Genomic DNA, 12783 nt, shown 5'->3' with positions numbered 1-12783 from the left:
TAACAGTTAACACGTTTGCTAAAACCCCATATTTCTTTTGCAAAATGCACTACAACTCTCAAAACTTAGAATACATGTCACAAAAGCAAATCAGTTCAAATCAAAACAGTATAATTTGTATAATCTAATGAAAAATTAATTCCGCCATTCATTTCATAATAACACACTTACTGTAATAGTTACTATACCCATCAGTATGCATCGTGCAGGTTGGACATTTCTCAAATGAACTGCTTGTTACAGAGAATACTAATGCTTACTTTAAATATAAATCAAATCTAAACTATTCAGAAAGAAGCAGATAGTTACGACAACATGTTATCATTATATGTGCTTATGTAGTTCGATAAAATCTTTAGTCCATATAAATGTTCAGTAGAAAGGCAGCACAGGCCATCACAGGGGGGAAGGCCACAGGAAAAGGAGCAGCAGGCCTGAGTCTGAGGCCTCTGCCTGTTCATAGTGGTAATAACTCTATCTCAGCTGATAAAAGCAGCTGGCCCTAGTGACGCTCTGTAAAGTTTTATAGCCAGATATGCACAGATGATCAGGCAAGTTTTATAGCCAGATATGCACAGATGATCAGGCCAGCTGTGGAGTGTCATATATTCCCAAACAAACCCTGCAGGAACTGAACTTTCACCCCTCACACACATGGGTTACAGAGCTTGCCATGACACACACACACACACACACACACACACACACACACACACACAAGGTCCTCACTGCGTGTTTGTATACATAGAGTCTCTGTCTCTGTTAATCCCATGTTCTCTCACCCAGTGTAAAACATATCACCCTCTTTCAGAGAGTGTTGTTGTGGAGAATCCTGTGTGACTGAGCCACGGCTGCATGGATGCAAATAAGGACAGCAATAATGATCTCTCACCCGTGTCTGAGTCTCTCAACCGAGTCGGTTGGAAGGAAACGTGAATAAAGGATGTGAAACCGAGCAGTGCTTTCTAAATATTGCCTGTATTCTCTCGCTTGTGTGTCTCCACTCTGGTTGCTGTGGCGATGAGCGTGCAGCGAGAACTGTTGGTGCGGCCCAGCTGATTTGTTTGGGTCAGAGGTATCATTGTTACACACCAGTCAGTGATTCTGTTACCCCTTTTTCTCTCAGTCCGCTCTGTTTATTTTGGAACAAGAGCAAGACAAACTGAAGTGACGTTTTATTTATTTTTCCTCTCTTCTCCCCTCCTCCCTTTAACAGGCCGAGCCGTGAAGAAGAATTTCTTGTTAATCCGTCAGTATCAGTCTGTGCAAAGTGTGTTCTCAGGAGGGTGTTGACACCGTGTGGCTCCCCCTCTCTCACTGTGGCACGCACACACACACACACACACACACACACACACACACACACACACACACACACACACACACACACACAAATACACTCACACAGTCAATGGAGCCTAGCCAGGACTAGTGCTACAAGCCAGAGCCAGATAATGAGAGTCTTATCAGATAAGAGGACATGAAGAATGAGTTAATTTAAGCTGTTGTGATAGGTCCCCAGGGTGGTCCAAATATGAACCCTCAGTCTTTCAGCCCCCCATTGGCAACAAACAAGGATGATTTATATTTTTCGGAATATAATCATTTTATGATAATTATATTTCAAACTCCAAATAATGAGAAAAAAAACATAGCATCAACAACACATTACATGTTTTTATTGCAGAAAGGTCAGGGATACCCCTCAAAATTGCCTCTGCCATATGAGAATTTCAAAATGTCACAATGGACAGCTTATGCCTAATAATTTTTTACAATCTGTTTCTCAAAGACATCTAGGTGACCACATTTACCAAGGTGAAATCAAAGAACCACTCAATTTCAAGTGTGAACATGCTTCTTGTGACCTGTTGATGATCGCACAAGGAGAACACTTGTTGACGTTGGACTTCAATGTGAGGAGACATTGATTAAATTATTCATAGTTTGGTGTGTCATTTTAGCTGCCCTTCAAATAAAACTGCATCTGTGAGGGACGATAAGGCTTGAAAGAGGAAATGAGCCAACCTCAGACTACACAAAGGACACTTAACACTTCTCTTCTTAGAGGCCAGGTAACCTCAATTACGTTATGCTGTGCTGCGTGAAGTTCTGTCTAACATGTGTGATACAGTGCACGTAAATGTATAAGTGCATGTGTTCTATTTTTTAGTAAAGGTTATTCACTGAATTTAATATGAAAATAATAATATAGCCTACTAGCAGATAAATCTGCAGCCAGGCCTAAATATATAATGAGCCAAGAGAGGGAGAGTCTTATGATGTTCAACAGTATGTAATTTGCCTGTGTTCTTGCCATCACCAAGTGAAACATTAGAACTAAACACTCCTTCATCCAGCAAATTAGCAGTGGAAATCATGCTGTGAGAGTGAGTTGAATTAGAGGAACAACTCGTTCACATACTGTGTATTCGGTTCTCCATAGCTACGATGCTTGGATAGAAACTTGACATAAATCTAAAAGCCACAGTCAGTCCAGCTCAATTTTAGAACCAGGAATGAAAGTCTTGGTTGTCTACCTCTGATGACAGACATGTGAAATTAAATAGCTTTTTTACATCCTTCCTTTTGTGTTTGTGTCTCAGCAGACAGACAGACAGACAGACAGACAGACAGACAGACAGGCAGGCAGGCAGGCAGGCAGGCAGGCAGGCAGGCAGGCAGACAGACAGACAGACAGACAGACAGACAGGAAGACAGATAGGCAGGCAGGCACACAGACAGGCAGGCAGGCACAGAGGCACACAGACAGACAGACAGACAGGCAGGCAGGCAAGCAGGCAGGCAAACAGACAGACAGGCAGAGCACAGACATAATCCTCCTCCTTGTGTGTAACTATCACTGGCTGAAGTCAACCTCTATGAAAACAGGCAGGGGCCTGGTATACTGCCTCTTCAGAGGGAATTCTTACCACACCTCACAAATTACAATATTCCACAACGTTGGCTCAGGATGACCATGTCTGGTGTCTGTTGTAAAATGGCTCCTTTATGGCCACATAAAAAAAGGAGGCAGCAGGTCAGAGGGCCTTTACATTATAACTAATTACTGGTGTGAGTGTGTGCACACAGGGTATCATTTCAGGAGAAGGGCGATGACAGAGCTCTTAAGTAGTCGTGTCCAGGTGGCACTCTCTCTGAGGGCTCTGCTGTGTGTGAGCCTCTCAAGAACAACCAGGCTGAATCCAGGGGGAGAGCTTTTGTTCAGGCTGGAGAGGAGGGGAACTCACAACAGGGGTTTCACTGCCCCATGGTGCCCTGCTGGCTGTGGTCACCCAGCCAGTGCAGCAGTAGGTAACTTCGGAGCCAAGGTGGAGTGAGAAAGGAAGGGAGGAACCTCAGAGTGAAACCATGAAAAATGTAGAGTATGAAAATGTCTCCCTTGGTTTATGGCAGCACAGACAACCTTCCAAGAGAAACACATCTTTAAATTTAACTTGAGATGCCTTTTTTTCCCTTTCCCAAACAGTTGGCAAGGGCTTGGTTTAGAAAGCAAGGCCAAGTTGCTTGGAAACTGCGACCATGTTAAAAAAGCACTCAATAATGCGGGTTTTTGGAAATGTGGCGACAGCTTCTGTATAAGGAGCTCAGTTTTCAGCTTTGGTGAACATGCTTGGTTCAGGCTTCAACTTGGGCAGCTGCAGAATAAGCTTGAATTCCACGTGTTCAGACAAATACTGACATTTAATTCACCATTGATAGAAGGGAGAAATACTTTCTGACATGATGTATTGGTGGTAAATGGAAAAGTGAGAGGATATACTGATACCTACTTTGGAAGACATCATTCATAAAAATGGAAAATTCATTTTCCACAGGCCCCAGTTTTGGGGATATTTTACCTTAGTATTATACATAAAGCCTCTCCTGGCACTACGGTTGATCAATGGGCAGGCCTTGTTCAAATTTTTTGTAGGATCGCCCAGGTCATAGCCACTACAGACAGAAGGTAGATGAGTGTCTTTTAATTCTATTTAAACAATGCAAAGCTGAACATTCCATAGAAGTAGAAAAACCTCCCAACTGGATTTGCAATAATGGCCATAAATAAAATACATAATACATGTTATTCCACTGAAATTTGATTAAAATGATGACTAAGACCCGTTTTTGGCATACTGTCAAATTAAACGTTTTATACTGTGTAATAATATTTTGCTAGTCTCATGTGGAAGTCATCTCTCATACTGATGACTCAGGGCTCATTTAGGAAATAGCATCCTGGCCCAATCTCATAAATCAGGCTTTGATGGAACAAACATACCTCGGGAGCAGAGAGCCATACCTCTAGAGCATAGACACTTCCCATTAGTGGAACTGAATAAAATGCACCATTGAGATTAACAAATTTACTGCACCTAAAATGTAACTGTCCTTAAAACTTCAGAGCTCAAAGTATCTGTCTGACTGACATGTAACACATATAATGAGACTGACATGTTGGTGCCAACTACTTTAAATGTAATCTTCCTTCATTGTGATCAAGGCATGTTGTTATTGGCCATCTTACAGTGGTATAGTACAGCAAGTGCCTTAATATCAAGATGGAACACCTCCCCTGGGTACTTTCAGTTGGCACATGGTTGCACAAATGCTATATTCCAGATCGATTAAAACAATCTATCAAAACAAGGCCAAAAGATCAATTCTAGTCCTGTAAATCAATTAAAAATAAAGATGTAAACTCAACCTCTGTCTTTTATATGGTCACTTTTACTGTCTTTGCCGTCTCCAGTTTTCCTTCTACAGGGACCCGTCGGCTAGCGTTGAGATATTGTGGCATTAGAGGAGACATTTCCATCAGCCTATCAAACAACCTCACAGATAATACCTCAAAGACGTAAAAGCGCAACAGCCTTGGGATGACTTTAAAGTCCCACCATCCCTCAACCTATGTGTTTGGAGGCAGAAACCGCCACAGCTTTTACAAAGGTAATTTGTTTTACACAGTTACTTTTTCAAAAGCTTGAATATTGGGGAATCTGCGAGGCTGATGTGTTTTATGGGCTCGCCTGTCCTGGATTGCCAACAGGGACGTATACGACAGGCTTTAATGGAAGGAGGGAAGCTGACATTAAATATGGGCCAGATGGACTTTCTCCTATCCTGGTCATAAAAGCTCTTAGGACAGTTCACAAATCAAGGCCTTGCAGTATTATGTTAAGCGTTTGGATTGTTATTGTTATTTTATGTTTGCAAATACTAATGTAATTTACAACTTTTCAAGGATAATTCGAGAATCAACCCACCCAGACATTTTATATGGTGTGCTCAACAGTTAATACTTGGCTGATAAAGGGTCCAGAGCTGTGACTATATTCCATGGAAACTGGTCAACATAATACCCACAACCAACTCTGTACAGCATGAATTAGGACCTGGGATTAATATGATAACCTACATCATAATTATAGGCGGGTTGTTTATGGGCAAGGCCACTTCATTTAGTCTAATGGTTTTGGTGTAAAATGTCTCTTATGGAAAAGAAACAAAAGGCAAAAAAATGAAAAGTGAATTTCAAGATGCCTGGGCTTAAACGGAAAAACTGTCGATCTCAGGGGGTCGGTCCTCTTTCCGGAGGAGAGGAAAGTGGACCCCATGGTGGAGAGAGCTTCTGGTGGTCTGAGCTACAGTCGGGTCACTCTCAGAAGTTGTTTCCCTGACACAACCCTGCAGTAGAGGGCCTTTCAATGGTCTTAACCCCATTTATGTGATTTCATTAACATACATATCACATGTCATTTTCTGCACAACGTCCCTTACCATTGAGGAGAAAAGGTCTACGTACCTACAAATGGATTACTGTGAGCTTTTTAATAGCACAGTCCCTGTAATAAAAAATAAAAGTAATTTAGATTAGAATTGACAATTGTTTATATTCATTGTTATGTAATGCTATATGTATACTAGGTATAGTATTCAAGTTTAATACACATCCAGGCACATGGACTACAACACCCCAATCTGATAGCAGTGAGGATTTTACATTTTTCCTTGAAGAGAGTACATCATGGGATGTTACAGATTTATGGGTGTCTTTTAAAACCGAATTATTCTCACTGACACTGATGGACCTAACAGACATTGTATATGGGGCGGGGGGGGGGCGGGGGGGGGGGGGTGATATGACATCAGGTTGTTATACAACTTCAAAAAGTTCAATTGCACAGTGAATTTGTTTAATCAGTGACAGTCTGGTTTTATTCAGTGCACCAAATGTAAATATATGCCATTCAAGATCAAATGATGTTGAATGCGCCAGTTCATACAGATAAGGCATGTTGCCCTTAATCAGTCCCCCTTTACACAGCTAGATATGCTTATGAAATATGGAATATTTCCTGATCCTGATGTTCAAATTCTTATCTTTTTTATTATTACAAATACTATGAATTATGAATTGCAACCATTGACCTGATAGTAACTCTAGGCCTACTTCATCCTCCTGGTTTTTGGCTGTTATCTTTTTGGCTATTTATTATTTGTATGAGGTATATCTAAAGAAGGAATTCAGTTTTGACAATCAGACTCCTTTGCAAATTGTTGCAAAATTCTATTTTGGCAGACTTTTACACCTCTAAAGAAAAGTACCAGATTTAATTTGCAAGGGTTACTATGTGATAAAGAACATGCCTTTATCTTATATGGAATGTTGTCATTACATACGACGTTTATATATGAGAAGTGTATTATTGCTGTAATCAATGAAATATATCTGCTAGCAAAACAGGGCATTTAGCAACCAACTTTATGGCCTGTCCGACGGATTAAGAGAGAAGCATTAGAGGTCCATAAATGGAGTACGGTTTGATTCTTAGATCTGTGCCTGGATACATAAAATATACTCATCCGTTTCGTTGCTGATATCTGGAGCCAGAAAATGTATACAAACTATAAATCCCCCCTCTTCTCCCCGCTCTGTGTGGAGCGCCAGATTTCTCCCGACTAACATTTTCTGAGAGCGGCTTAAAGGAATTACATTAACATGCTTAGAAAAAGGTTTCAGAAGCCAAGAGATATCCACATTCTCATGTATCAAGAGCTTATGATGCAGATATCCAACAAAAAAGATTTTGTAAAGTATACCGAGACTGAACAGGGTGGGATCGTTATCTTGTCTCAGCGATGCATGCTATTGCAGGCCTTCGCATGTTTTCACTTTAATCACCATAAGTCACCATATTGACTTAGCTTTGGAATTTGTTTATTCGTGTTATTCCTCAGAGAAAACTATGAGGTCTTTTGAGGCCCCAAATCCCATATTCTTACTGTGACTTACAAATACAGGTGTCACACAAAGAGAAAATAAAGGGATGTGTAGGTCATTATAAACAAATTTGCTCAAACTGCAAAACACATGCTTATTTTCACACTTCCAGTAGGACCTGGAAAATTGGCATAGGCCAGATACGTGAAGGGTCGTATTAAACTATCTTGATATAGAGCGGGGTAATGTGACACGACCTGAAAACTGACAAAATGCTAGAAATCGCGGTTCGAAGAGTAACATTGAAATATCAATGGTTTATTCGTAAATGCTTAATTTGAACATTGAATTGATCCATTTGAATATCCATTCACTGATTTCAATTAACTGATAGCACTGACTGGGGCTCTACGATGATCTTGAGGTCAAGACATTCAGCCGACCTGTGTCCATTTATAGCCTACGTGTGAACCGTATGAATGATTATGCAGATGTCAAGCAAAAATATTGCTTTAATTATTGTATAATTGTATATACATTCATAAACCATAAGAAGGATTTAAAACAACATTTAGATCAATTATTCCTCCATAGAGTGGAATAAAAACGTGGAATTATAGGCCATAACGATGAGAAGGTCATTATGTCCTTTAAGTGACCGTCGTCAGAAAGAGGAAATACAGTTGAATCTGAATCTGATGATGGCGCTCTCTATTTTAAGGGGTAATTAAAATATAAAATAGACAAGTAAATTCCGATAAAGAAAATGGAATATTATCTCTAAAACAAACGAAGATGAACTGATGAACTGTTGTCAGTGACAATTATAATCTAATCTAATAATAATCATAATCATAATAATAACAATAATAATAATAATAATAATAGGCTAATAATAATATTTCAAATAATAATTAAATAATTCAAAAGTAAGAAACCTTTTATTTACAATATTTTCAGTGCAAATAATTATGTTAAAATATACAATGATATCAATACCTCCAGAGAAAATTACATTAACATTGTAATGTTCTGGGATTTCATTACATGGAGCAAGTGGTTCAGATAAAATTCACAACAGAATATTTCCTTCAATTAAGGAAAGGGTCATGCACATTGTAGGCTAGGCTTTTATTGACAGAGCTAAAGTGGAAATATGGAGGGAGTCCACTATGGCCCTCCACTTTAAGATGCAATTGTTTCAATTTCAACCTCCGCTCTGTAGGCCTATAACAAAATACTTCTATTAAATTATTAATCTTACATCAAAAGAACTTTCACCCACAGTCCATTCATATCAACATTTGCGATGACGCCACTGTGTCTGTTACTGCAGCGACTGATGTTGCTTCCTCAGTACTCACAGGGGTAGCACCGGTCATGATTACACTAGTCTTGTTGTGCTCAGAAATGTCCAAGTCACTCTTGTCCTCCTGTCCATCATCCAGCTCAGACTCACTCGCTTCGCTCTCGCATTCGGACTCCTCTTGCTCCTTGTGTTCGGCCTCTGTCAGTGACTTGTTGTCCGGCTGCTCCTTCTCCTTGTCTTTCTGCGCCTGAGCCTCTTTTGAATGCCTCCACTTCATGCGCCTGTTCTGGAACCACACTTTGACCTGCGGAGGAACAGCACAAGCTCGTTTAGACGTTTGTCTGAGCCCACTGACCAATGCAGACATTGAATTGTGCACCAGGCTAAGTCTGACAGCCCCTGCTTATGATGTAAACAAGTGAAAATGTTGACCGTTTTGATCAGGAAAGCATGGTGAATAACTTGACAATACTTCAGAATCAATAGAGGATAAAAAAATAAAAAAAAGTCCTAAAAACAATTATTCAGCAAAACATTTTAAAAAAATAATTGTGTAAGATACTAGCCTATGACCTTTGTCTGTGCAATAATTCGATGTAATCGACTTTCATTTCCTCCAAATTTTCGATTGAGCAACACTTGCCCTACAGTAAACTACCGTACAGTAGCCTATATTGCCGGGTGTGTCCTATGAGTGGAGATTTCCTGTCTCAACAATACAAGGCAACAAGTTATTGTTAAAGCCTATTGATGTCTTTTCATTAGAAAAAACAAGAACTCTAAAAATAGCTCAGCATATGTGCGTAATGCAACTTCTTGGTGAATAAGTCCATAACAAAATGTCCATAACGTTAATGCCTGAGGCCTGTAGAGGCCTAATTTGCAGCATCTTACCTGTGCGTCTGTTAGGCCAAGCATTGCAGCCAGTTGTTTTCTGTCAGGCTTGGTGACATATTTCTGTATTTCGAATCGTTTCTCAAGTCCTTTTCTCTGCAGGTTGGAGAAGACAGCCCTCGACCATGATCTCTTTCTTTTGTACGTCTGTGGCATTGTGTCTTTTGTAAGGACAGCATACGGACCTGCATAAATACAAACACACAGATGTTAAGGAACAATGGTTTCATTCAATCAAATACAATGTGGATAAAGGTATGGTATTTCAAAGTGACCACTCGTCAGCCTAAGTCAACAGAAAAGTGTCATGCCATCACCATGCCAAATGTCAATCAAGAGCAGTACAGGCTACAGGAACAAAAAAGATATGGCTTGAAATACAATGAGAAATATTCGAATATGATGTCAATTAACTGTGCATGGCATCCTTAAATGCCATGCTTTTGGTGTATTAGCCTATGTGAGGACAGCTACACTACCTGGGAAGGTATCCTGAAACTGATGCTGCCCTGATTGCCTGGCGGCGTTGCCTAGTGAATTCATCATGGAGGACGCGTCGCTCATCCCGTGGTCTATGGATGCGAAGTACTGGCTCGCCGAAGGCTGCATGGGGATGTGGATCCCTGACTGACGGTTTGCGCTAACAATGGATGTGAGATCTGTCACAGGACGAGAGATAAATTAGTGGAAATTACCGCAACGTATAATACACGAGGATTTGTCAACGGTGAATTTTTTCTGTTAAAAAAATGAATTTTGTGTGTCTTAATGTTCACTATCGTAGTTCGTAAAGCAATTGAATGTTCATAGGTCTATTAGAAAGTTTTGTAAATGCGTGAAGGATAAAGTACCCTATAGCCTGTATGATGTTACCACCGTGGTGTTGGTGCTTTCGATGGTCAGTAGTTATGACAATAGCCATCTTATAAAAAGTAAATTTACACCATAATGGCATTCTTTAATGTTTCCTTTGACTGACATTAAGAGAGATTATAATTGTAAATGGTCATGTCGGTGTATAAATGGTAGTTCAGGCCTAGGCTACTTCAGAGCTTCCAGTGGGATACATCATAAAAAGTTCAAATCTTACCTGTTAACGATGACGTTTCCTTTGTCTTTGGGTCGAAGTCTGTTGACAATATCCGATCGATTCCGAACTTGAGGTCCTTGCTTGACGGTGGCGGAGCTTGTTGGGAGTGATGTGCAGTTCTGGAGAGAGAAGTTAAGTGTATTCCGTGCCTGTGATACGGAGACGTCGGGTTCACTCTCGCACCAAAAACTGAAGACTCCGGCGACATCGGGGAGGGACGCAACGGAGACCCGGAGGAGTGTACCTGAGCGCGGTGTCCCATATGAGCCATGAGGGCCGATGATCCCGGGATATTTTCACCATCTCCAACCTGCAATATATCTGCAATGCAAAATGAAGGTTTCTTCATCGTATCCATAGCAAAACCACCCGCGCAATAAGCTGACCATAGACTAAAATTTGATGCGTAAAACGGGTTCAGTCCGGCCGTATACATCCTGGACTCTTTATGTTGCCCTTTGGTTAATCAAAAACGACGATATAAAAAACAAAATCTGCCTGTACGGTATAGTCGGAGACGGCTGTCTTCTTTGTGCAAGTGCCAGAAATCTTTCTCACAACTCAGAAACTTTAGTCTAATGTCTAAGTAGCTCCACACTGAAGTTCCTACTCTGACACTGGTTGCTTTCTAGCCAATAGAAATCTTGTCTCGGACATACAACACGCCCTCGTGATGGAGACGTACAGAGTTAAGTGTTGCTAATGAGCATGACATGCGGGTTGACCTCTTGAATATCTTGATAAACAATATCAACCACAGCCACCGACATCTTCATCTTCATTACCATCATCATCATATCAGAAACATACAAGTGCAAATAGCGTTCGTTGAAAATATAAAATATAGATGTTGTTTTTGCACTTGGCATTGAGGCATTCAGTCTTATTTATTTTCGAATAAGTACTGTATAGGCTAAACATTGAATTAGATATATATTATGTACACATATTTTCATATACACCTATCTATTGGTCGTTCAACTGGGAAAAACAGCTATATAGGCTACCAATATGGACAATAGGCTATGCCTGATGGACAACATAATTCCTCTGTATCGATATTATTTTATAGAACATATTAACGATATCACACAGGCCTTTCAAAAATGTACATATGAATGTGAATATCCTGGTTCAAGGTTCTTCTACCAAGACCAACTGAGTGCGGGACACAAGAGTTTCTATTTGATTCAGGTCATCCTGTTTTTGATGGCTCCGATTCGTGCTAAATGAGCGGATATGCCTGCTAGATTTGTCCAAAAATAGAACCTGTTTTAGTATTTTAGGATACAGCAGAAATCCTTATTTCTTCCGGAGCAGAGGGGGAAATTTTATAATGACTGTTAGAGCTTCCTTTTCTCAATATTTGTGCAACTTTATCTCGACCCGCAAGTTGCATGGTGACGCAAATCCGTCCCTATGCTCATAATAAACAGAGGAAATCTATTCCCCTCTAAAACGAAAACACAATTAACTTCAGAGGCGATACTTCATCCGTATTCAAGACTCACACGTTTCACACCCGGTAACGAATATAATGGAGGCGGATTAATATGACAACGACAAAATATGTAGAAATAAATAGGAACAAATATCGAATAGGCTATGATTGATATTATTATCATTATTATTATTATTATTAGGCTATTATTATTAGGCCTATTATATATAGTAGGCCTTTCTTATTATTATTAGCTCACGACTAGCCCACGAGTTGATATAATTGTTATCTATTTATGTATGATTCATAAATAGAAATATGAATATGGTACTTAAGATAGATTAGATAATGTCGATGTTCACGTCAAAACTTAGCGGCATCTAGCCTATAAAGTTGCTGGTCATCTTGTCTTGCCAACAATTGACAAAAGAGCAAATAAGCATTTAGGTAATCCCGCAAACAATTTAATGTGTGCGTGCGTGCGTGCGTGCGTGTGTGTGTGTGTGTGTGTGTGTGTGTGTGTGTGTGTGTGTGTGTGTGTGTGTGCGTGTGTTATTGCCGACTCCACTCTCGAGTAAACCTACTATTCTAAAATGACAATCAACGACATCGTCGCAGGTAAACTTTGAAACTGTTAACTCCAAAACTCCCACTCGCGTGCTGTTTAAACAATTGTTAATAGGCTACTCATCCTTCTACTGTTGTATTCATTAGGCTTGATTCATATACCCGGAAGGGCCTATGACCCTGACTGCCTCCTATCACGGTGTTTTCGAGTGACACTTTTCCGGGTTAAAATTAGAAATGAAATGTAACGTTTG

At 40.1% G+C, this 12783-nt stretch overlaps 1 protein-coding gene across 3 annotated transcripts; it reads right to left on the bottom strand.

Moving 5' to 3' along the window:
- Window positions 1–8156: 8156 nt before the first annotated feature.
- hlx1 (H2.0-like homeo box 1) lies at window positions 8157–11027 on the bottom strand. Of its 3 annotated transcripts, XM_083688902.1 has the most exons (5): window positions 10766–10944; window positions 10522–10640; window positions 9911–10090; window positions 9432–9616; window positions 8157–8841 (listed from the first exon to the last, which is right to left on the bottom strand). In XM_083688902.1, the coding sequence occupies exons 1-5, from the start codon at window positions 10822–10824 to the stop codon at window positions 8521–8523; spliced, it is 864 nt and encodes a 287-aa protein (XP_083545028.1). In that variant the 5' UTR covers window positions 10825–10944; the 3' UTR covers window positions 8157–8520. The 3 variants fall into 3 exon arrangements, with proteins under 3 accessions (XP_083545028.1, XP_083545026.1, XP_083545027.1); XM_083688900.1 differs by having other exon boundaries at window positions 10522–11027; XM_083688901.1 differs by lacking the exon at window positions 9911–10090 and having other exon boundaries at window positions 10522–11027.
- Window positions 11028–12783: the final 1756 nt, after the last annotated feature.

This window comes from Argentina silus (genome assembly GCF_951799395.1).
Source record: "Argentina silus genome assembly, chromosome: 17".
NCBI lineage: Eukaryota > Metazoa > Chordata > Actinopteri > Argentiniformes > Argentinidae > Argentina > Argentina silus.
Note: the sequence above shows the minus strand (reverse complement) of the source record. Positions and strands in the feature narration are given on the sequence as shown.

Bases quoted from the DNA above. Each gene is read 5' to 3' on its own strand.
- hlx1 (XM_083688900.1), bottom strand. From the start codon at position 10,957: ATGTATACGGCCGGACTGAACCCGTTTTACGCATCAAATTTTAGTCTA. The intron at 10,091-10,521 runs GTAAGATTTGAA...GTCCTGTGACAG, and splicing joins GGAAACGTCATCGTTAACAG to ATCTCACATCCATTGTTAGC. The intron at 9,617-9,910 runs GTAGTGTAGCTG...GTATTTATGCAG, and splicing joins GTTTCAGGATACCTTCCCAG to GTCCGTATGCTGTCCTTACA.